The sequence below is a fragment of the Zootoca vivipara genome, chromosome Z2 (assembly GCF_965207765.1).
Source record: "Zootoca vivipara chromosome Z2, rZooViv2.hap1.1, whole genome shotgun sequence".
NCBI classification, from domain to species: Eukaryota; Metazoa; Chordata; class Lepidosauria; order Squamata; family Lacertidae; genus Zootoca; species Zootoca vivipara.
In genome coordinates this window covers 34026895-34051994 of record NC_142585.1, presented here as the reverse complement: position 1 = coordinate 34051994, position 25100 = coordinate 34026895, and the positions used below count along the sequence as shown (strand labels likewise).

Sequence of the window (25100 nt, the reverse complement as noted above, 5' to 3'; positions counted from 1 at the left end):
GGGTGGGGTGGGTAAACCTTTTACTTTGAACATATTCACTCCAGTCTTAACTGAAGCGAAAATCCCGTTTGCTTCCAGCTTCCCCCAACCTCACCCAAACATCCTCCTGCAAAAATGTGCTTTGGGGGCGGGGGAAAAAACGCCCCGGTCCTTTCTACCTGATAAAGCAAGTTGCAGCCATTCCCAGAGCTGGACACTAGGAGGAGCTCTAGCAACTACCTTAGTTAAGCCAAACACCTAGGTGTCTAACCCACGCCGCTGTTAAAAAGATTTTAGTTGGAGAAAAACAAACTATTACTTAAAAAATAAATCCCGACTTTTTTAAAAAAGGGGGATGAAATTACACATCTTGCTTTAAAAACAAAAACAGGCGATTAGTTGTGATAAAAATCAACCCTGTTACAGGTTTTATATAAAATCAACCCTGTTACAGGTTTTAGAGGTTTTATATAATAAAGTTATTTTTGTAAAAAACGAAAACCTCAGTGATAAGGAAGATTCCCCCCCCACCTTAAAGATTGGAGTAAAAGCGTGTGTGCGCAAGGTAGCAAGCGCAAGGTAGGATCTTCAAATGCAAACGCGGTTGATGCAAAACAACCGAGAATAAATGCGGGCCCCCGGGGAAAAAACCAACACCCCAGGTAAGATAGCAATTTCTTACCTTTAAATTGGGAGCAACCGAAGAACAAAAATAAACCTCCCCACGATCCTCTGAAGCTGCTCTGGAAGCCGGAGCTTAAATAAAATTAAAATTAAAAGCATTCTGAGGTCAGCCTGTAGGTGGTCAGAAAATATTTTTATTACCTTCATTCATTTGGTTGGAAGAGGGGTGTGCGCGTGTATCTGTGGAAAACACACACTCATATACACCACCAAGTGGCACAGAGCAGAGATTAACCAGCTATAAAAAAAGCAAAACCTCAGGATGTCTAAAACTTCAGAAGTACATCTTAGACACAAGGGTGCAAATGCCATTTTAAGGTTTCCCTGCAAACACCTTGATTTAAGTTTCCAAATATATTCATCTTTAAAACAAATAAGCAAGCTTTGAGATTACTTGGGAGTAAGCTGCTTTGCTGGTGGCTTTTTTTGGGGGGGGGGAGAAAACATGTTTGGGATCAGGGGAAGCAGACTGGGTTTTTCCTCCTGGTGTTGAGAGAGTTTTGTCTCCCTTCCCTGCTGATGGATCCCCTACAAATAAAGAGAGCCCCTGTTAAAAAGTATTGGGTGATGAATTAAACTCTCCCAACCCAAGGGAACTCTGGTTAAGCAGCTGGAGTAAGCAAATACTTTGCCTGTATCTTGTGATGAGTTCAGGGTCTTTCCCCCAAAGGTGTAATGTATAAAAAAGTTAACATCACAGATGTTTCAGGAATAAATCTTCACAAATCAGTTATTGGATTTAGAAGTCTCAAAGAATGCTCTCCTAACATCCTGACCCAATGCTTATTTAACTCAGATCAAGGGAGTAGACACTCAAAAAATGTGTATAATAAGAAACTTTATTTGAGAGTAGCCACTTTTGTAATTAGTGGCTTAGATTCAGTGCTGGCTCTTCTTACAGTAGCCCCACTGAAATCAATGAACATGAATACCCTTGGTCCATTAATTTCAGTGGGTCTTCCCACAGTTAAAACTCAGCTGGATATAACCCCAATGAGATCTAACTCCAAGAGAGAAGGGGAGTTTTGAATCTGGCTGTGAACTCTGCTTGATACCAAGTCTTTAAAAATTACCATCTATAGCCAGTCTATTTCAGGGTTGAGTTGTGAAGGTACACACACTTTTTTTTTATAATTGGACTTTTTATTAAGATTATAAATTTAAACAAATCTGAACAGTTTTACCCGGTGATATACAATTCAGTATGCACACACACAAAAATATACAGAGATACAAAGAGGGGAAAAATAATGCTTAGGGATGCGTCCTTTAATACACACAGTGCTTTAATGTGAAAGCTGGATGGCAAAAGCAGAAAAATCCACCTTTTTACAACAAAAGGTTCTTTATTTTCTCCCTTTAATAAAAAGAACACAAAGTTTATTTGAAAGAAAAAAAGAAAAGAAGAATAGGGTTACAGAAACACAGACCTTGTTTTGCACATAGGACCAAACAATTGCTGGTTGCATCAGGAGAGTTCAAAATCTTTTGAGAAGGGGGAAAAACAAACCACCCACCACATTAAAAGACATGAAAATAGTGTTAACACATTTACTTGTGGCATTCACACACACACACATTTGGGGGGAAGGGAGGGAGGCAGGACCTGTGAGAGCGCTATGTATGATGGGTAAAGTAGTTGAGATCTCAACACTCCCCACCTTTCCTCCCCCAAACTTTTTTTTAAAGAGCAGTGTTGGACAGAACTATATACTTCAAGGAATGGCAAAGAATACAAAAGGGGAAAGAGACCCTCACATGAAATTAGGCTACATATACCTAATCACATCATCCAGATTTCAACCAGGAAAAGTTGTTCACTCTGTTGATGTTTTCAACTATATATATATATTATGTTAGCAAGTTTTTATTATTTTTTGGGGGGGATTTCATAGAATTGTAAAGTTGAGAGGGACCCCAAGGGTCATCTACTCCAACCTCCTGCAATGCAGAAATCATAGTAAAGCATCTTTGACAGATGGTCAAGGAAGGAGAGTCCACCCCTCCCCCGTCTGTTCCACTATCCAAAAACTCATGAACCCCTAGCAGGAACTAGGAAGGACCACCCCACCTTCCCCTTATAAGAACTCAAGTGACTACAAAGGGAAACAGCCCAGCCCCATACAAATGTGTCTGTTTTGGGGGACAGGAAGGGGAAGAAAAGTTATAGAAATCCACCCCTTTTAAAATGCATTTTGGAAGGTTTAGATTGCTAAAGAAACGCAGCCAGTTTTCTGGTTTAAATGTTTTTAAATAATAATAATAAAATAATAATAATAACAATAATGCATAAAAGCCCCCCACTCAGCCCATAGTTTTGCAGACTATTCTGGGCTCAATTGAAAAAGTCAACGTGTCAAGTTCTACAACACTCCTTGTGGGAGGGGAGATTGGAGTTGCTTCAGGTATTCAAGTTCTCCCCCAATTTTGGAGAGTCTTATTCCCATCCACAATTTAATGGCCAGAACTACCTTTTCCCTAAAGCACTTTAACCTTGGGAGTAAACTCTTTTTTCTCTCACACACAGCTTATTCTCCTTATCCATCTTTTCACCTCCTGCATTCCTCCCCTCCCCACCAATGTTTTTGGGGGGCAAATAAAAACGAAATACAATAAAGCCTGGAAAGAGTTAAAGAAAAAGAGAAAAAAACAACTCAACACCATCCAGGGGGTGGGGGGAAGACACAAAAGAACTCTTGTTGTTGTTGGGGCTTTTTGTTTAAATAGGTACTATTTCTTCATCATCTCTGGAAAAATAAAGGCGCAAGAATCTTCGAAGTAAATTCTATGGTACAATTTAGAAAACAAACAAACATTCGCTTGGCTTGTCAACTGCCCCAAGCCACCCCCCACAACTTCAGTCTTTGTTTCAGGGTCTCTCCAACCTCCCCACCCCCACCAAAAGAGCCAAGCAGCAGGCATTTCTTCCTTCCCGCCCCGTCAGATCTTTCCCAGTCCCGGCTAGAAGGCCACGATTGCCCGCGTCCAAGCCCCCAAGCTGGCCAGCGCCTGCTTGCTACACAGTTGCCCGTTCAAGGGCTGCTCGGGGTCCGGCTGCGGCGTCTGCTGGGGCGTCTGCTGGTGGTGGGTTTGCTGCTGCTGGTGGTGGACTTGGTAGGGGTACTGTTGCTGCTGCCGGCTTACCAGCCCGGTAAAACCGGAGCCGAAGATGGAAATCAAGTTGGAGATGTTGGATGAGTCCTGGGGAGGAGACGCCGTCGGGGGCGCCGTCAGAAGTGGTGGTGGCGGCGGCGAAGGAGCCGTCGGGGGCTGCTCCGCGCTGAAATCCTCGAAGCGGGCGCGCTTGGGGCAGGGAGCGAAGGCGGGGTGAGACGGAGGAGGGGGACCGCCACCGCCCACACCGCCAATGGGGGTCGCCGTCCCCACGACGGACCCCCCTCCTCCTCGTCTCCCACAACCTCCTGTTTCTTCTCCTTCCTCCACGGCCTCGTGACCAGGGTAGTATTTGCGCTTGTAGCCCGGGCTGGGGGGGACGCCCATCACCGAGGCGCCTGGGCTGCCGCCGCCGCCGCAAGGACAGGGCGAGCAGCAGTCCTGGTGCAAGTAGCCGTTCTCCACCGTGGTCACCACGTGCGTGTCCAAGTCCAAAACAGTGGTGCGGCTGGAGCAGTGCGGAGAGGCGGAGGGGGACGGAGCCGGGACCAGCCCCGACGGCGCAGCAGAGCCTGTGTTGGCGCTGTTGCTTCCGCTGGAGAAGTCGCAGCTCCCCGGCACTGCGTAAAGCAGCCCGGGCGCCGGCGGCGTGGCGGCGCGGTGGTAGAAAGCCAGCGGAGAGTCCCTGCAGAGCCCCGAGACGGTTGCCGGGGGTTGAGCGGGCGGCATGAGCGAAGGCAGCCCGGCCAAAGGTTCCTCGTCCTGGGCGCACCCGGACATCTCCAGAGCCGACTCGCCGCCCCCTCTAGCCAAGGCGCAGCCCCGCAGCTGCCCATGCTGGAGACCGTCGTCCGCCTCGTCGGCTGCCTCGACGGGCAAGTGGAGAGGGCTGAAATCCGCCGCGATCTCGCCCAGCGAAGCGGGCGTGCCTGCTCCTCCGACGGGCGACATGGCTAGCAGCCCGCCTTCCTGGGGGTGGTGGTAGTGGTGGCTCTGCTGGCGGCGGTAGAGCTCGGCGTAGCGCTCGCTCAGGTAGAGCTGCCGGGCGTTGCGGAGCACATAAGAAACCAGGAGGTTCTTGTGCAGCTTGATGCCGCCGCGCTGCGTCCGCGAGCTGTGGATCTTGCGCAGCGAGAGGCTGATCAGGCTCTGGGCGTCCAGGGCGCACTCCATTCCCGTCCCCGGGCCCACATCCACCCCGAGCCCGGCCTGGAGCGGGGCTCTCTCTCCGTCTTAGCAGCCCGGCGCACAGCTCACCATCCCCGGGCAGGCGCAGAGCCGCACCCCTCCTTGCGCTCTCTCGCTCTCTCTCTCTCCGCCCTCCACTGTCGACCGTGCTTGGTGAATGCAGCGGGCAATAAGCCCTTGCTTAGCCGACCCCCGCTATTTATGGATCCTCTTCGGCCCCGCCCCCCGGCCTATGGAAGCACGGTTTTCGGCTCGAGTGGCGGCCCGCGCCCGCCCCGCCGAGGACCAGCCGGCCAATGGAGGCGCGGCGGTTCCTTTGTGCTATTCAAATACCTAGCAGGCTTTTTTGGCACGGCTGGAAGGTTCTCTGGAGAGAGAGAAAAGAGAGAGAGAGAGAGAGAGAGAGAGAGAGAGAGAGACGGGAGCGAGCAGCGGGGAAGCCGGGCCAGCGGGGAAGCCTGGGATCAGAGCCCCCGTCGGGGGTGGGTGGGTTGAAAGGGCCCGATCCACGGATAGCCCTCCACCCACCTAGAGTGTGCGCGCTTCCCCGGACGCCTGGCTCCCCGTCTCAGGTGAAGCCCTCGCCATGTGGACGGAGGGCGAGGGGGAGGGGCCTCGGAGGGGGAGGGGCCTCTGGAGCCAGCGATCCGCCTCCGTTTCTCTCTTCCCCTCCGCTTGGCAAGCAGGTGCAAAAGCGTTGGCACCCGAATGGCTCAAGAAATGAAAAATTTCTTCAAGGGATGAGTCCAGATCCTGAAAAGAAACAAACAATCACAGGTAGAACTTTAAAAAGATTTAAAAAATGAAAATGAAAATGAAAGTGATTCTCTAAAGGAATAGGGACTATCATCATTATCATTCACTTTGTTTACTGTTTTCTGTGCAGGTACACGGCAAACAATTTCTAGAGAAAGTATTCCGGTGTAGAAGACGACTGGGCGTATAAGACAACCCCCAACTTTTCCAGTTAAAATATAGAGTTTGGGATATACTTGCGGTATAAGAAATATTACCCGGCGTATAAGACGACCCCCGACTTTTGAGAAGATGTTCCTGGGTTAAAAAGTAGTCTTATACGCAGGAATATACAGTAACTTAAGTTGCCTTTTCCTTCAAATTCCATTGTATGTAACAAAGTTCTGGCACAGACCATATATCAAGTGCAGAAAGCTGGGTTCAAGACAACATGATAGTAGCAGTTCATGAGGCAGGAGAATGGGGGGAATTAAATAACAAGACTTCCAAAAGCTCTTTGTTGAGGACTTTCCAAAACCTGGAGATATAGGAAGCTGCAAGCAAAGGAACCGAGACTCATGGACCCAAAAAAACTTAGCTGGGCATAAAAAGAGTATTGATGGATCACGTCAAAGTGGGCCCACTTAGTCCAGCATCTTGTTCTCCCAGTGGCCAACCAAATGCCGCAACAGGAAATCCACAAGCAGGACCTGAGTACAAGAGCCCTCTTCTCTCCTGTGGCTTCCAGCAACCTGTATTCAGAAACATTTATTGCCTTGACTATGGAAGCAGAACATAGCCATTGTGGCTAATAGTCCTCTCCTCCACAAATTTGTCTAATTCTCTTTGAAAGCCATCCAGGTTGGTAAGCATCACTACTGCCTGCGGGAGGGAGTTCCATAGTTTAACTATGTGCTGCATGAAGAAGTCCTATTCTTTTATCTTCAAACATTCAGCTTCATTGGATGTCTATGAGTTCTAGTGTTGTGAGAGAAGGAGAAGAACTTTTCTCTATCCTCTTTCTCTGTGCCATACATAATTTTATAAACTTCTGTCATGTTTCCTCTTGCTCATATTTCCTGCTCATATTTCCTCCCCTTATAGGGGAAGAAGCAGCTAAGGGCTCCTCAAAGGGGACCATTGAAGCAGCATCAGTACACACCTGTCTTCATCCTAACTTGAACAGAACACCCTGAACAATGTGTTGTGCAATGTTTCAGATGATTGCATGCAAACAGGAAAATGCTGTAATAAAAACCCCCACTGTTTTACAGAGGAAGAAAACTTTTGAGGAATTGGAGGGCAGATTTTGGCACTACCTCAACATTCTTCCTGGGATGTCTTCCTCTTTAGGGTGTGCTGACATCACGAATCCAAATCAGAGTGAGGGGCTGATTTCTAAATGGGCAAACGTTTTCTCCACACTCAGAATGAGCAAACACTCACTCTGAATGGGATAACTTTTTTCTTTTTTTCGCCCTCACTCTGAATGGGAAAACCTTTTTGCCCCACTTCTCACCTCCCTTACCCTCTGGAAAATTGGTGAAACTGCACAGCATGTTTTCAAGGGGAATACCCTTTTACAAAACTGCCTTTGTTTCCGAGGGAGACTATTCTCTCTGCTTGCACTCCTGGCTGTTGCGGCTTACACCCACACATTATGAGCGTGCACGGCATGTACAGTTTCCTACATGGAAGTGTTGGAAATGCTTCTAGTGCTTGCTGACTCTGAGGACTTTTGGCCCCCCTGGGGGTGCAACACTCCCCATCTTTATTCATATTTAAGGAAGCTAGAATCTTCTGTAAAGCCACCCATTTGCTAACCCGTATTGTGGCTGCACAATATATACTTCTTCCCAACCAATTGCTGTGGTGCGTAAATCCTCCTGAGCAGTTGTTACCAGCAGCTAAGTATTGGGTCCCTATGAATGAGAAGCTATATTTGTGTTGTTGTTGTTTCCAGATGTCATTCTAGACGATCAAGTCATTTTGACAGTTTCCCCCAAGGAGAGCAAAGATGTCTTAAAATCTCTCTTCCCAGGCAGAGTCTGAGGGGTGAAAGACCATGGCTTTTCATTTTATTATATTTTATTAACCACATATGCTAGTACTGTGTTGGCAAGATCCTTCACATTTCCCAATATTTTCTTCCAGGATATATTATCCTAATAATACAACCCTGTCCATACCCTTCCCTCCCCCTTAAGCTCCATTGCATTCAATGGCTATAACTCTCTAGAGCCTACAAAGTGCTTTTTAAAAATAGATTGTGGCCTAAGAAAAGTAGGTTTAAGAGGAGACACCTAGTGTGATTTACATTTTGAGGGGCAGCTCCCCGATTTTCACTTTCCGAAAGGATCTGTGAACCAAAATACATTATCCTTTGAAATTCACACTTCTCTGAATTTCGCCAAACGAACATAAAAAATGGTGTACAAAATGCATATATTAGCAAAAATAAGATATAAATTTGCACTGTGCTAGGGAAAAATAAGACCCAAGAAATGGTTTTGCTAATAGGTGTGCATTAGGCAAAACTGCAGACAAAATGGGTGTACATTAGGAATAAGGTAGATTAAAATGCTGGTGGGTTGTTTTTTAATAATGCAAACTGATGTAGTAACATGGCAAAGTGATCTTAAGGCAGGGAAACTGAGGGACAGAGGGAATTCAAAATGGGAAGATTCTCCCTTCTTTAAATGACTGCTCTAACAGATTAATTGGCTTCCCAGTGTACAAGTTCTACTCACAAGAAAGCTGGGTTGAGTTCTTTCTCCATTTTCTCCACACCTTACATCCTATATATATATATATATATATATATATATGGGATGGGGGTCCTATATTTTCCCCCTAAAGTGGTAAGCCCCAAATGTTGCAAGCTTTCCTTGTAGTGGAGTTGCTCCAGTCCACCTGTGAGTTAAATTAACACAACATATTTTTTAAACAACAACAACTTCTTCTTCTTCTTCTTCTTCTTCTTCTTCTTCTTCTTCTTCTTCTTCTTCTTCTTCTTCTTCTTCTTCTTCTTCTTCTTCTTCTTCTTGTGCTGCATGTGGAAATTAGCTTACCAATGCCAGGATATTTTCTTGGTGAACGGTTCCTTTCCCATAACAGGAGTGGATACAACCTTATCAGCCATGCTGAGTAAATTATCACTAATCTGCCAGTGTAAAGGCAGTGTATGTTAAGCACACGCTTCACCTCCATTTATCACACTGACTGTAATGTTTGGATCTTGCTTGCCATTCAACTTGCACCTTACAACTCTTCTCTCCTGCATGGCTGCCTACTAAGATTTCACTTCACCCATCTTGAGTCCATGAAAGCTTATGCCTGTAGTAGGCGCATTAGCCTTTAAGGTGCCAAAGGATTTTTTTGTCATGTTCCAAGTCTGGTTAGTCACACCATCACAATATTTGCATTTAGGTTTTCAGTTCCTTTGCTGATGATCCCTAACACGGAATCTGCCCATTTCGCAGCTGGGTAAACTGCAGTATTTATTGGGTTATCTTCTGTGACCCAGACATCTGTGCAGCTCAGACCCCCCATCAACATTCATTGATATGTCTTTATGCACTCCTAATTTGTTGCCTATTCATCCATTTTATTGAGTTCTTTTGGGGGCCAATCTTTTTTTAAAAAAACTAAAAACAAAAACACCTACTCTTCACCTGTAGGTCCCAGGGTGGGTTACAACAGTGCTGTATTAAAAACAGTGAAAACGAATTAGAGTTGCAGGAATGGGGTTTGACATCCTTCCATTGTGAGAACTGTCCAGTTGTGTTCTTTCTCTCTGCTTCCTGTTCTTTAACCACTTACTAATCAATAACAGGACCTTAACACTAGTACTGGTGGACATCCAATGAAACTGAATGCTGGAAGATCCAGGACTGATAAAATGAAGTTCTTTTTCATGCAGTACATAGTTAAACTATGGAACTCCTTCTCACAGGAGGCAGTGATAGCCAGCAACCTAGGTGGCTTTAAAAGAGGATGGGACAAGCTCATGGAGGTGGAAGGAGAAGGGCTATCAATGGCTACTAGCCATGATGGCTATGATCTGCCTCCACAGCTGGACACAGCAATGCTTCTGAATCCCAGTTGCTGGAAACCACAGCGGGAGAGGAGAGGGTTGTTGAGCTTGTGTCCCGCTTGCAGGTTTCCCACAGGTTGACCACTGAGAGAACAGGATGCAGGACTAGATGGGCCATCCACAACTGTTAAGCTTTCTCAGTAGCCTTTGCTGAGGAACTTTGTCGAAAGCATTTTGACAGTCCACGTATACAGTGCCTACCAGATTGCCTTTCCTTTGGGGAAGGGGCCATAGCTCAGTGAGCAGAGTACCTGCTTTGCACGCAGAAGGTTTGATCCCTGGCATCTCCAGGTAGGACTTGGAAAGACCTCCCTGTCTGTAAACCCAGAGAGCCAGTGATGGTCCTTGTTGACAATACTAAGCCAGGTGGACTTAACACATGACATGTATAAGGCAGCTTCCTCTGTTAGCTAAACCAGCCCATCATCCAGAACTATGAGGTCTAGCATCTCAAGAAAGGCAACTTCTGTAAATCCACTGTCAGTCAGTGTCAAGCAATAGTGAGCCAGATGGACCTGTGGTCTTGATATACAAGGCAGCTTCTGTGTTCCTACGATTGGAGGTGTGGCAGGATCCTAGTCCTCCCGCCAGAGCTCAGCTCTGGCACAAACTTGGATCCAGGGTGCTGCAGGCTGTCAGGAAAAAAGCGTGTTCTCAGATCCTCATTTGACTGCAGCTGTTGCCTCCTCCCCCTGGGTCACCAGAGGCCCCTGCAGGAAGTCCCTCTGCAGTGTGACAGCTGCCCTGCTTCCTTCCCAAAGCTGGAGTGTCTGCTGTTTGCTGCCCTCATCCTGCACCCTCCCAGTTGAGCGGTGACTGTATCCATTTCCTGACTTTGTGTGTGTGATAACCATCTCCTGGCTCTGTCGCCCAAGTCCCTTCATAAACTCCCCAGGTTCTCTGATCCGTTTCCACCCTTCCTCATGAGCAGGACAGCATATATTTTCACGTGTCCATTGGGGTGGCGTCAGTAATGCAGGAAATGCAGTGCAGGATTTAAGACTCTTCGTTCCCTCCCCCCTTGATTGCTACTTGTTCGTAGTTACTGATTGATTGATATTGATTCATTGCATATTTGCTCTACCTTTTTCTCCAAGAAGCTCAAGGTAGCCTACATGGTTCCCCCCTCCTCATTTAATCCCCACAACAACCCTGCGAGGTGGGTTAGGCTCAAAGGCAGTGACTGGCCCAAGGTCACCCAGTGAGCTTCATGGGTGGTGATTTGAACCCTGGTCTCTCCCAGGTCTTGGTCTTTGACACTCCAGATGCTATGCTACACTAGCTCCCTGGTTGTTTTCTCTTATTTTCTTATGAGGATAGGTTACAACATATGGGACTTGCCCTCTTACTCTTCGCCTCTGTTGACAATACCAATGTGTAGTGACAAAAAAGGAAAAGGGAAAAAAGAGTTACAACATTTGGGGTTTTTTCATTTAGAGTGTTTCATTTAGGGCTTACCACAGGCACCTGGCGGGTCGGCATCCATCTGTCCTAGGAGACAGTGGAAGAGTGAACCTTTGGGAATAAAGTCAAACTGTTGGAAGGTCGCAGTGCCTGTCGTGGCTGTAGAGACCGATATGAGAGAGGCATGCTTTGTTGTGTCTGGTTGTGCTACTGCAGATGCACCGGGGGTGTTTCTTCTCTCCGTGCTCCTCCCAGTGGTCATTCCTTGTCTCAGCACTTTTCTTGGATTGGTTTAGTTGAGATTCCGGAACTGCCTGGGGTTGGACTAGATGACCCTTGGGGTACCTTCCATTTCCATGATTCGTGATGGGAATGTGGGCTTAGGAGAGCACAATTTTGTTTGAGACGCTTGTCCTGCTACGGGATGCCCCAAATCTTCCTGACACAGCACATGTGTTGATGCGTCACTCCTGGCCGGTGTAAGTTGCCGCCACATCTCAACACGAAGCCTAGCAGACCTTCAACTGTATTGGATGTTAGCATCACATCCTCCCATACCCTTTTAGAGAGGTGAGCCATTGCCGTAGCTGCCTTGCCAATACAGGCAAGTCCTTGCTTACTCGGGGTTTACATTCCACATTAGTGAAATTGCGTAAAGTGAGTACCCTCCAAACACGCTTTAAATGCCCTCTCTGCCTCTTTCTCTTCAATCCATACCCAAAGAAAGCTGTATCAGAAAATAGCCACAACTAGAACTGAAGCTCTGGGGCCGACAGGAGGCTGGAGGATGTACAGGAAAGCGGCTGCTGTGCTGCTGTGCATATCAGCTGTTAGGCAGGGAGACTGAGCAGCGTAAACAAAGTCCCGCTGTGCCCCAGGTCTCTTCGGGGCTTCTTTCACCCTCAGTGACATCCTCTTCGAGTTCTGGGGAGGGTCTCCTCACAAGCCACAAGAACTCTCCAGCTCTCTCCATTTCTGGGCATGAATTGAATTATTTAATTTTTTCCAGGCGCCACATGTATATGTGGTCGCACGCAAGTAGAATGCACGTAAATTTTGGTGTGTGTGTGTGTGTGTGTGTGTGTGTGTGTGCGTGCCTGTACACCTGTCCAGCTCAGTGTTGATGGAGATGTTGCTGGTTATGATGGAGCCCAGGTAGATAAAATCGTCTATCACCTTAAGCTCATGGTCACCAATGCTGATTCATGGAGTGCTGGAGCCGTCCTGACCCAAGATATTAGTCTTCATCACCTGTAGAGCTTCCCCAGAGCACACTATCAAGACTGCATCATCTGCAAGGAACATCCCTTGGATGAGGACCTGGCACACTTTTCTTTTGGAATGGAGAGCAGTACATGTGAAAAGGATCTAGGAGTCCTGGTAGACCACAAACTTGACATGAGTCAACAGTGTGATGCAGCAGCTAAAAAAGCCAATGCAATTCTGGGCTGCATCAATAGGAGTATAGCATCTAGATCAAGGGAAGTAATAGTACCACTGTATTCTGCTCTGGTCAGACCTCACCTGGAGTACTGTGTCCAGTTCTGGGCACCACAGTTCAAGAAGGATACTGACAAGCTGGAACATGTCCAGAAGAGGGCAACCAAACTGGTCAAAGCCCTGGAAACAAATGATGCCTTATGAGGAACAGCTTAGGAAGCTGGGTATGTTTAGCCTGGAGAAGAGAAGGTTAAGGGGTAATATGATAGCCATGTTCAAATATATAAAAGGATGTCATATAGAGGAGGGAGAAAGGTTGTTTTCTGCTGCTCCAGAGAAGCGGACACGGAGCAATGGATTCAAACTACAAGAAAGTAGATTCCACCTAAACATTAGGAAGAACTTCCTGACAGTAAGAGCTGTTCAGCAGTGGAATTTGCTACCAAGGAGTGTGGTGGAATCTCCTTCTTTGTAGGTCTTTAAGCAGAGGCTTGACAGCCATATGTCAAGAATGCTTTGATGGTGTTTCCTGCTTGACAGGGGGTTGGCCCTTGTGGTCTCTTTCAACTCTATGATTTTATGAGACATGCCAGGTTGAACAGACCCCCGTCACTCCTTGCATGGATGTCAACACCGTTTTCTGTCAAGGTGAAGGTGTATAAAAGCAACAGGGAGAAGAATATGCCAAAGAGAGTTGGAGCAAAAACACAGCCCTGTTTTCCCCTCCTCTTTATAGGGAAGGTGCCTGAGGATGAGCTGTCATATTGGTTGGTGCCAGGCTTGTAGAAGGACACATCATCTTGTGGAGCTAAGGTGGGCATCCTATCTTGTTGAGCAGTGTGAAGAGTCCTTCTTGATTGACGAGTTCAAGTGCCTTTGTCTATGAAGGCAATGTACATGGGGTATCTCTGCTTCCAGCATTTCTCTTGTAGATGACACAGTGGGAAAATCATGTTGACCTCTGAGCTCTAAAGCCGCATTGTGACTCGGAATAGACCTTTCCAACAAGTGGTAGTTGTTACAGTCATGGCGGTCACCTTTGTTCTTGTAGTAGAGCAGGGTGGTCCAACTTTTCATACCAAGTGGACTGCAAGTGTACTTGGGCATGAAACCTTTGGGCTGCACAGTGCTTTGTTGCATGTGGGTTGGGGGAGTGAGCCCAAAACTTGATGCCTTCTTGTTGCCTTCCCAAAGCTAGCTACATGAGGTGCTGGTCTTTGGTAAGGCTGCATAAGTCTCTGGCAGGGTCCTAGAGCCCTTGCATCTCCTTCCCAAATCTGGGAAAGTGCTCACTAGACTTTGGGAAGGAGGAGGGAGGACTCTGTCAGAGCCCTCATACCTCCTTCCCAAAGCCCAGAACCTCTCTTACCTGGTTTTGGAAAGGCAAGCGGGAGGGCTGGGTGGGTGTGTGTCAAATGTTGCTGAGGCATCAAGAGTCATATGTGGCCCTCGAGCCATGCATTGGACCACTCTGTTGTAGAGGGTCACAATGCTGGAGTTGTGCATGTTTTGTGGCATAAATCCTTGTTCCCAACACTGCAAGAGGAGGCTGTGGAGGTGTGTCATGAGGGAGGAATTGAATCTGGCTTTTGGCACTTCTGTTGGGATTCCATTCTGTCTTGGGGCTTTACCTGAGAGTTGATGGCGTTCTTCAGCTCATCAAGGGGGGGGGGGCTTCCAGCTCTTCCAAAACAAGCAGAATCTGGATACTGTTGAGTCCTGTGTCATGTTTTCCCATGAGTACAGTTCTTGCTAGTGCTCTGCCCATTGCTTCATCTGCTTCCTGTGGTCTATGATGATCTCTCCAGACAAGATTTTCAGAAATGCCGTTTTCCTGACTGCTGGTCCAAAGGCTTTCTTCATGCCTTCATACATTTTGTGAGTGCTGCTACTGCCAGCAGGGAGTTGAATGTTCTGACACAGCTTTAGCCAGTGGTCATTGGCACATCATCTGCCAATCTGCTGGGCACCACTTCTTGCCTTTCTCAGTGCAGCAAGCAAGGTCACAACAGCCTCATGTTTTGCAGAGATATCAGGCTGCACGTTCTTCATGCTGGCCTCAAATCAGTTGGGGATCTACTGCTCTCTTTTGCCAAAGGTGTTGTAGGTTACCTCTTTGATGTAGTTCCGCCTTGCTTTGACACTATCTTGGGGGCAGTTTAGTATGGCTTGCTGAACAGAATCAGAGAGAAGTGTTCATAAAGTTCAGATATGATTGTTCTGGCAGTGTTGATTCAAGGCTGCACTTTCTGCTTTGTGCTATGGATCCTCTTTGGGTGGAGATGAATTTTGCTCACCACCAGGGAGTGATCTATGTAGCAATCAACATAGTGGGAGCGAACGATCGCCTAGTGACTATCAAGTCCAGCTGGTGCCAGTGTCCTTGATCTTGGATGTATCCAAGACATTCAGTGTTTTGCCTTGATAGAGAAGATAGTGTTTGTGACGCAGAGGCTATGCTATACAAGTATAGCTCAAGCAACCTTTGTCTGTTCTCGTTCATGCTGCCAATACCAAAGTGATCTACTCAGTTGCCCCATTTGTGATGATCGCCCCCAACTCTGGCATTCAAAACTCCCAGCAGGAATAGGTGTTCATAGCCTGAGACCCTCCTGACAGCCTGGTCTAGTTCCTTGTAGAACTGGTCCTTGGTTTGTATGCCAGAGCACACAGTGGGAACGTAGACACTCAATATGTTAACCAGACTGGAGCTGGTTGAGAGGTAGGGGGAAAGCAAGTGTTCTGAGCCCTCAATTGGCAGTTCTATCACAGACAGAAGCCTACACTGTGAAAACATGGTTCTTCTGGATGTCTTCCTTGCCAGAAAAAGGTGTAGTTCTCTTGGAGGCAGCCATTTGAAGTGAGTCTGATCTCCTTTAAAGTGGCAACATCATTGTTGAGCATTTTTAGCTCATGGTTGTTGACCTGCAGGAGGACAAGCCAGGACACATGGTCCTGACGTTACAGCTTGCTAAGTGCAAGAGGTTTGTTTATTTTATTTTCTGCCTGGTGCACGCACCCATTGAAGCAGGTGGACAGTGGCAGCTCAGAAATGTATTGTCCAAGGGCTGCCTGGCTTAAGATGGGTACCGTAGTAGCTGATCAGTAAGACATGATGATTTCTCTTACTGATGAAGGCAACCTGTAGCACTCGTGCCTTACATCAATCAGGTTGGGCTTATAACCCATAACTGCTGCATCCAGCACCGTTTTCACTGCACTAGGAGCACCAAAGTGATCTCTCCAGAGCGCAAGCTTGGAGCATGTATATGGCGGTCCTAAGTGGCCCAGGCAGCACAATATGCCTCTCTGCCTTGCTGATGTAGTCCATAGAAAAGCAGAGCAGTACATTGGGCACTAGCTTGGGTGCGGGAGTTGCCAGAAGGAGGCATACAAGGTGCCATCCAACCACCTTAGGGACTCCACTCTGGATTTGTGTAGGATTTTCATCTCCTGAAGATGTCACACAAGGCAGTGAGTGCAGATTGTTCCTCAGGGTTTGCTCCCAAAGCCTTTCTCACAAATGAATATGGCTGCAAGGCAGTGGAAGTTTAGGATTAGAGTTTTCCTTCTGCTAGTGGGCTACCTTCCCAGGTTGACGAGCCCCATCTGCCCCTCTCAGTACTGTATATGCAGAAACTGCCTTCCTGATGACTGTTGGACCTGTCATTGGCCTCATCTGCTCAATCTGCCAGATCCTGTCTTTGCATGCAGGTCCCTAACTCACCTGACTCATTTAGGGCTTAAGACCCATAGGTTTAGCTGGCCAGTTAAAGCCATTTCCCAAGGTGTGGATGCTGTCCGCTTCTAGGAGCCATAGGTGAGAGCTGTGTGCAGGGTGGGGACCAAAGGTGGGCAAACTATCCCAGAAGGACCACAGCATGTCCCCCAGAAGAGATTCTGCCCCTTCCCTAAGACCCCATACACAGTGAGAACAGCATCCTCTGAGAACAGGATTCTGATCTAACAGGCTAATCTTTCATTCTTATATTAGAGAAAAGGCAAGTCCAGCATGGAGAAAGTGGATAGAAAAGATTTTTCTCCCTCTCCCCTAACCCCAGATCTTGTGGATATGCAATGAAGTGTTGGGGGATTCAGGACAGGCAAAAGAAAGGACATAGTCACTCAGTGCATAGTTAAACTATGGAACTCTCTGCTGCAGGAGGAAGTAATGGACACCAATTTGCATGGATGTGAAAGAGGATTGGACAAATGCATTGAGGAGAGGCTTATCAATTACAGTGGAACCTTGGTTCTTGAACAGCTTAGTTGACGAACAAATCAGCCCCCGAAAGCCGAAAACCCGGAAGTAAGTGTTCCGGAATGTCGAACGTGGCTTCTGATTGAGTGCAGGAAGCTCCTGCAGCCAATCGGAAGCTGTGCCTTGGTTTTTGAATGTTTTGGAAGTCGAACAGACTTCCAGAATGGATTACATTTGAGAACCAAGGTACCACTGTACTACTCGTCAGAGGCAGTAAATACTTATGAATACCAGTTGCTGGAAATGGCAGGAAGAGAGTACAGGTTTGCTCAGGTCCTACTTGATGGTTTCCTATAGGCATCTGGTTGGCCACTGCTGGACTGTTTCTCCATATGGAGGTCTACTGTGACAGCAGAACCTTCATGCTCAGGGGGCAGTTTGCCTCTGAATATCAGGTGATGGGGAACAAGTACTGGAGAGTGCTGCTGCACTCAGATATTGCTTGCAGGTTTCCCAGAATTTGGCATCTGGTTGGCCACTGTGAGAACAGGCTGCTGGACTGAATCGGCCATTGACCAGATCCAGCAGACAGACTCTTTTTATGGTCTTATGCCTTTGATTCAAAAGCTGCAATTTCTCTTTGCTGGCATACACCATGATCAGAGCATCTTCAGCAAGGAGGGGTGTGTGTGTGAGAGAGGAGGAGGAGGGAGGGAGGGAGGTAGGGGGGAGGGAGGTAGGGAAGGGTGCCCTTTTCAGGTATTTCCTCATCTGTTCAAAAGGCCATCAACTGAAAACAATGAGCCAATCTACCTAACAAAAGGGATGCTCTGCAACTTTGCAGAAATGGTTAAGCCAGCCTCCAGCATTACTTTTGGATCCTTTCACACTCTCTTGCTCATCCCTCAAAAGTTCTAAGCTTTTGATGTGTAAATGGACTTGGGGATGGGATAGAACTGATCCCTTCCCATGCCAAGAAAATGTTTTTTAAAAATGTTACATCGAACAATAATTTGTACTGTGGCAATTCTTTGTTTCTTTTCTTCTTCTTCTTTTAAATAGTGGACCCTGTTTTCCAAGGCTCACCTGAACCTCTGAAGCAGCTAAGGCAGGGTGGGGGAACTTGTTGCTGTTGTTGTTGTGGTTGTTGTTGCATTCTCCAAGGACATCAAGTTGGCCTGCATGGTACTCCCCCTCCTCATTTAATCCCTACAACAGCCCTGTGAGGTAGGTTAGGCTGAGAGGCAGAGACTGACCCAAGTCTGCTTTCCCGGCTCCTTCCTCTCCACCCTTTTTCCTTTTGCGTCATGTCTTTTCATTTGCAACCCTACGGGCGAGTAATCTGCACTTGTTTTGAATTGATCTGGCGAGCAACTTGAGGTGTGTGTGTGTGTGTGTGTGTGTGTGTGTGTGTGTGTGTGTGCTTTTTCAAGGAAGTGCTTTTCGTGCTAAATAGGTTTTTGGGGAAACCATCACAAAGTGATCAGCTGGAACTGTTTTTAGGTGTAAATGCTAGCTCCGCCATGCAACAGCTTGCTTGTTCCTAAAACACTATTTCAGAATTTTAAAATGCCGCACTAGCAAAAGATCCATTATGCTGGCCCTCTAGATGCCCACTCCCCTACCCCAGTTTTTAAACTGTTATTCAAGAAGAAGAAGAAGAGGAGGAGGAGGAGGAGGAGGAGGAGGAGGAGGAGGAGGAAGAAGAAGAAGAAGAAGAAGAAGAAGAAGAAGAAGAAGAAGAAGAAGAAGAAGAAGAAGAAGAAGAAGAAGAAGAAGAAGCAAACAATAAGCCACAAAGATCTGAACAATCCAGTGCAGGCTGGTCCATTAGGGCAGTGTGGTGTAGAGCTTAGAGTGCCAGAGTAGGACCTGGGAGTCCAGGATTCACATACTCACTTGGTCATGAAGCTCATTGGGTGACCTTGGGCCAGCCTCTGCCTCTCAGCCTAAGCAAACTAGGGTTGTTGTATGGATTAACTGAGGAAGGTGAGAACCATGTGTGCTACCTTGAGCTCCTTGGAGAAAAATTGTGCGATATAAATGCAGTACAGTAAAGGTAAAGGGACCCCTGACCACTAGGTCCAGTCGTGGGGTTGCGGCGCTCATCTCGCGTTATTGGCCGAGGGAGCCGGCGTACAGCTTCCAGGTCATGTGGCCAGCATGACAAAGCCGCTTCTGGCGAACCAGAGCAGCGCACGGAAACGCCGTTTACCTTCCTGCTGTAGCGGTACCTAATTACCTACTTGCACTTTGATGTGCTTTCAAACTGCTAGGTTGGCAGGAGCAGGGACAGAGCAACAGGAGCTCACCTCATCACGGGGATTCGAACCACTGACCTTCTGATCAGCAAGCTCTAGGCTCTGTTTAGAACACAGTGCCACCCGCATCCCACTCCACAGTGCCACCCGTGTGCTGTGTCCCACTATAAATGCAGTAGTGAAGGTTAAATAAATATAAATAAGATCCCTTCCAGTAGCACCTTAGAGACCAACTAAGTTTGTCATTGGGATGAGCTTTCGTGTGCATGCACACTTCTTCAGATACACCATGTACAGTATCTGAAAGCTCATCCCAATTATAAACTTAGTTGGTCTCTAAGGTGCTACTGGAAGGATATTTTTTTTATTTTGTTTCGACTACGCCAGACTAACACGGCTACCTACCTGTAACTATAAATAAGATCCGTTTACCCTCAGCTAGCCTCCACCTTCCTTCCTACCTCCTTATTTACAACTAATCTAGGGCATTGCAATGGGTTCAGTTTCCTCCTACTCCTCAGTCTCAGGGCTGTCACTTGCAGAAAACCTGTGAGACAAAACTGGAATTAGTTAGCTCTTCCACTCATTGGCTCCACCCACTACTGGCTCTGGCACCAGTGACCCTTGGGCTTTCTGACTCCCTCCGGCACCCCCAGTTTCCCAGCGCGGCTGTCTGGCGGGCGCAGCGCGGCGCCCCCTGGCGCCCTGCTGCATTGCGCCACCCAGCCTTGCCTTAGGGCCGGCCCTGTATATGTGTTCCGGTTTGCAAACGTTTTTCAGAAGCCAAACATCTGACCTGGCTTCTGCTTGACTGCAGGAAGCTCCTGCAGCCAATTGGAAGCCACACCTTGGTTTTTGAATGGTTTCAGGAGTTGAACGGACTCCCGGAACAGATTAAGTTCGAGAGCCAAGGTACCACTGTAATTGAAGAAGAAATCACTACAAGTCATTTTGGTGATGTGGAGGTTTAACCTGCCATCAAGCTAGATTTAAACTTGTTGGAGCCTCTGTTATCTTCTGTCTCTTACATCATGGATGTTTGCTTATATTATGGATCATAGAATTGTACAGTTGGAAGGGCCTGCAAGGGCCATCTAGCCAACCCCCTGCAATTCAAGATTCTCACAGCTGATTGCTAATGCTACGCCAGGTGCCATCCACAGACAGCAACTAGAACTGACTGCCCAGTGTGAGAGATGCCAAACTGTCTTCTCTTTTATGGGCTTCTGTGCCCAGTTCCACAAATGGGCCAGCCCTGTAGGGATGCCCTTCCCAAGGCTCCTCTTTCACCTAAACATCTGGATCAGAAAAGCCACTCCCACTCCCAACCTTAACGCTGCCCAGAAGGTGGGTGGGTTTGGCTTGGGTCTCTTCTCAACCTCTGGCAGGGGAGCCAGGATGTGGGAGAGGAACAAAGTAGGAAGAAGGTGTTCTGGGGTCCCTCCAGAGGGGTCGGAAGGTGCTGTGGTTGTCACCAGAGGTGGCCTGGCTGGGTCCCACCCCCTAACTAGCAGCTGATATGCACCCTAGGGAGGCCGTGGTTCAGAAAGTGGGTGTCGTAGCGGAGGTCAGAGGCTTGGGTAGTGGTAGCTGGACCCCACCGTGCACACATCTCCTGGAACCCAAATGAGCCAAGGGTGGGCACATTCTGTATTACGGTATTTTATTAATACCATTGCTTCAAGTCTGTCATGGCCTTTGGTTAGAACAATAAACTTACAATAAATATATGATTAAAAGCTATTCCATATATGAAAAACAAAACCTCAAAACAATTTCAAATCCAGTACAGATACCGACTGGCATAAGGATCTCTGCTTAAGTCTTGCTGAAAATAAAGGATAATTCATATTTAAGAACTTTTTGATACTTTGCAATCTTTCCCTTGGCCATTTAATTAAACAACAATTTATTCATTCGTGGAGTTGTGTGGCCATGGGCGTAGGCAGGATTTTTTTGGGGGGGCAGCTTTATGTTGGGGAGGGGTAGACCCAAGTTATCTGTGATGCAATTGATTGTTTTTATTTATTTACTTGATTTGGGGAGTTGCTCCCCCCCTTATGACAATGTGTGTGGGTTTTGTTACAACACAACCCAAGCTAGTGTCTACTCCGAAGTAAAACCCACTACGTTTGGGCAGGCCCATTCCAAAGACAGCTGTGTGGATTAGTGTAGTGGTTAGAGTCTTGGGCTAGCACAACCAGGGTTCAAATCCTCCCACTCAGCAACATGAAACTCACTGCATGTTGACCTTGAGCCACTTCCTCTCAGCCTAGCCTTCCTCATGGGGCTGTGGCAATGATAAAATGGAGGGGAGGAGAAGAGCCACCACAGAGCTGGATGGAGGAAAAGTGGGGTATTATGAACCATATAGTAATGAAAATGAATGGTGGTCTGCAGTCTGGTCTCAGGCATGTTTACCTCCAGAGTAAGCTTACTTCGGATGTTTACTCCGAAGTAAATATGAAGAAGGTGGCAGGCATGCAACCCGGTGTGAAAAAAGAAAGGTCTACGGAGAATTCAGTGTGGCTTAAGTCTGCAGAAGGGATGGCACACAGCCTTAACAGCACAAATATACATACCCAAACCAGCCCATGGGGTGTTAAAAATCGCGGGAGCAGAAGGGTTAAAAAACCTGCCTGCCTCGCTCCTTCCCTTTTTAATGGGAAATGCAGCTGTTTCCCCTCCTCTCTTTCTCCCTCTCTCTCTCCCCCCCTTCTAATTTCGATCCTACTGGAGATAATGATGAGCCGCGGGGGTGGGGGGGAGAGGAAGGGGTGCAATTAAATTGCACGGCGTTGCAACGCATGAGCCCTCTCGGCGCCCCCTCTCCGACACCCCCTACCCCCAAAGGAGGCGCTCCCCTCTAGGGGTGAACTTTAAAAACGCGCGCGCACGCACGCACGCACACGTGTGAATAATACTAATAATGACGGCGACCACAACTGCAAGCAAAATAATAATAATAATAATAATAATAATAATAATAATAATAATAATAAATAAGAGACTACAATTCTCATGATAATATAAATAATAAAAATCACAGACGGCAATTCTCAGCGAATTGATATTAATTAGCAATAGGCTGCAATTGCCAGCAAAATGATAATATACACTTGCCAGCAAAATAACAACAACAGACTACAATTCCCAATACTGTAATAAAAGCAGAATCATAGAATAGATTACAATTGGCAGCAAAATAATAATAAACTACAATTATCATCATTATTAATAATAACTAGACTACAATTCCCATCATACTCAACATTAATAAAAGACTACAATTCCCAGAAAAATCACCCTCATCAATAAAAAACTACAATCCCCAGCGAGGGGGTCTTTTTCCTTCTCCAGGTTTGCCATGGCAAGGGAGCAGCAAGGCATGCTGGGAATTGCAGTTCCCTCGCCCCCCCTTTCCTCGCGACTGCCCGCAGGGAGTCTCTGCCCGATCTCGGCGCCTCCCTTTTTACATCTGGAGCGTGGGGGGACCCGGAGGGAATGGGCAGGAGCCGCCGCGGGGGAGGAGGAGCCAGCCGGGCTGGGCTTTGCACTTTGGGCCTTAGAGAAGCCTCCGCGTCAGCCGAAGACGCTTTTCAGAGCAAGAAATGTGGGCTGTGAAAAAAGAAAGAAAGAAAGAACCCAAATTAATAAATCCCCCCTTTTTTGTATGGTTGGTTCTGCCCTTGGGCGATCAATGAGCCTCCGGGAGGCTGCCGTAACCGCCTGTCTGCCTTCGCCCACGGAAAAAACTGCAAGAGATCCATCCAGGAGGAAGAAGCTTTGGAAAGAGATGCAAGGAGGGATCGGACTTTTGGATCTCTCCCCCCCCCTCCCAGAGCAGCTGCTTTGCATGCAGAAGGTCCCTAGTTAGTAGCGAGGATTCTGAAGTAGCGGGACCAGAGGTCTGACTTGGTAAAACGCAGCCTCCTCTGTTCCTGGGAGGCGCTTTGGCTTAGTGGTAGAGCACCTGCTTTGCATGCAGAAGTTCCCAGGTCCAGCCCCCCTCCGGCATTCCAAGCAAGGCAGGCGAAAAACTTCCTGAAACTCTGGAGAGTTACTGCTGGTCAGTGCTACAGGACTGGGCTAAATGGAACAAAGCCTGGCTCCATAGAAGGTAGGGTACCAGCTCTGCATGCAGAAGGTTGCCGATTCGATCCCTGGCATTGGGACTTCTGTGTGCAAAGCAGATGCTCTACCACAGAGCTGCTGCCCATCCCCTAAAAATAAAGCAAGATTCTAGTCCTCATGGTTCTGAAGGTTGAACACAGGACACTGCCTTCCCCTGCATCTTGCTCACTACCACATGCACTGATTGGCAATAGCTCTCTAGGGCTTGAAAGTCTTTCCCAGGTCTGCTTGCAGATGCCCTTGGGGATCGAACCTGGGAACTTCTGCGTGCAAAGCCGATAGTCTGCCGCTGAGTTGCATCCTTACCCTGATCAAAGAGCAAGGCCTGCTGGTTTTATCCTCCACACCCCTTCTTCTTTACCTGGGAGAGCCTTAGAGATGTGCTCAGAGCACCCCCTATTATTATTCCAAAAGCAGACCCATCCCACGCAGTGTGTGCCCCTGCTGGCATGCAGAGGCCCTAGTTGGCTGCTCAGTTTCAGCTCTTGCACTGCAGGCTCCTGAGCTGAAAGCATTCCAGGAACTAAGAACGAAAGCCAATCTTACACTGTTTTTAAGCAGAGGTCAGATGGCCATCTGTCAGGGGTTCTTTAGCTGTAATTCCTGCTTTGTAGGGGGTTCGACTAGATGCCTCTTGGGGCCCCTACCGGCTCTACAATTCTATGATTATACGAAATACATTTCCTCCCAGGGAAGTGCGTGTATTCAACCTCTGTGCAGCCATGATGCTTTTAAAAGCAAATTGCAAGCTGGTTCTTGCTTGAGAATAAGAGAAATCCTTCTGGATCAAGCCAATGGCCCATCTTGTCCAGCATCCTGTTCTCACTGTGGCCAACTAGATGTCTATTATGAGAAGCCTGCAAGCAGGAGCTGCTGGAGCGAGTTGCTTGATTGGAGCTGGCCTTGCAGTGACATGGCCCACCCTCATTGACATGTGACTCTCAGAAGGGCATGTGGCCCTCAGGCTGACAAAAGTCCCCTGTCCCTGAGTTATCAAAACTTTGAAAGATTCATTTTTGCATACCTGAAGCTGGAAGGAAATCATGGGATTGTAGAGTTCGAAGGTACTCCAAGGCCATTGAATCCAGCCCCATGCGATGCAAGAACCACAACTAAAGGATTCCGGCTAGATGGCCATCCAACTTAAAACCTCCAAGGAAGGAGTCTCCACTACCTTCTAAGGGAGTCTGTTCCCCCGTTGAACAGCTCTTGCCATTCAGAAAGTTCTTCTTAAAGCTTACCGTAGTTGGAATCTCCTTTCCTTGTCATTTGAATTCCTTAGTTTGGTTCCTACCCTCCAGAACAGCAGAAAACGAGCCTGCTCCTTCCGAGGGAGTCCGTTCCATTGTCAAACAGCTTATAATTGGGGAGACAGGACGAGATTTTTATTTTGACATCCCTCTCCCAAAGGGCTGCCTGGCGGTACCCACTTGCTGTCTTTTTCAAAGGTGTGGACTAGAACCTCTGACACAGATCACTGTGCAGAACATTAAAAAATGTTGGTATACTTTGCAAGAGATTCTAGCAGGAGTTCATAGAGTGGACCAGGGTTTGTGTCTGTGGGTTTCCAGCTGAAAGCAACTGGAAGTGTGTGCCCTGGAGGCAATGGGTGTAGTAGTAATAAGAATAAAAATAAAGTTCTTGTGCAGATACTTGTTTTTTTGAATGCTCCAAAATTAAAAGAATGGCAGCTCCAATTCTCTCCCCCACCCGCAAAGGATTTCACCTCATTGCCCAAGTATAGCTGAAATGAAACAACTGGTTTTGAAAGGGTGCTTGCCAGTTCTGTACAGTCTTAGCCACCACAAATGTAGAGTGGGTCCAGAAATCTACATTGGTTCTGTTATGTATTGTAGTTTCCCCT

General features: G+C 47.4%; 1 protein-coding gene across 1 annotated transcript; it reads right to left on the bottom strand.

Moving 5' to 3' along the window:
* Window positions 1–1784: 1784 nt before the first annotated feature.
* IER5L (immediate early response 5 like) lies at window positions 1785–5116 on the bottom strand. Its single transcript, XM_035114131.3, has one exon. It carries the CDS (start codon window positions 4948–4950, stop codon window positions 3625–3627), a length of 1326 nt encoding a protein of 441 aa, XP_034970022.1. The 5' UTR covers window positions 4951–5116; the 3' UTR covers window positions 1785–3624.
* Window positions 5117–25100: the final 19984 nt, after the last annotated feature.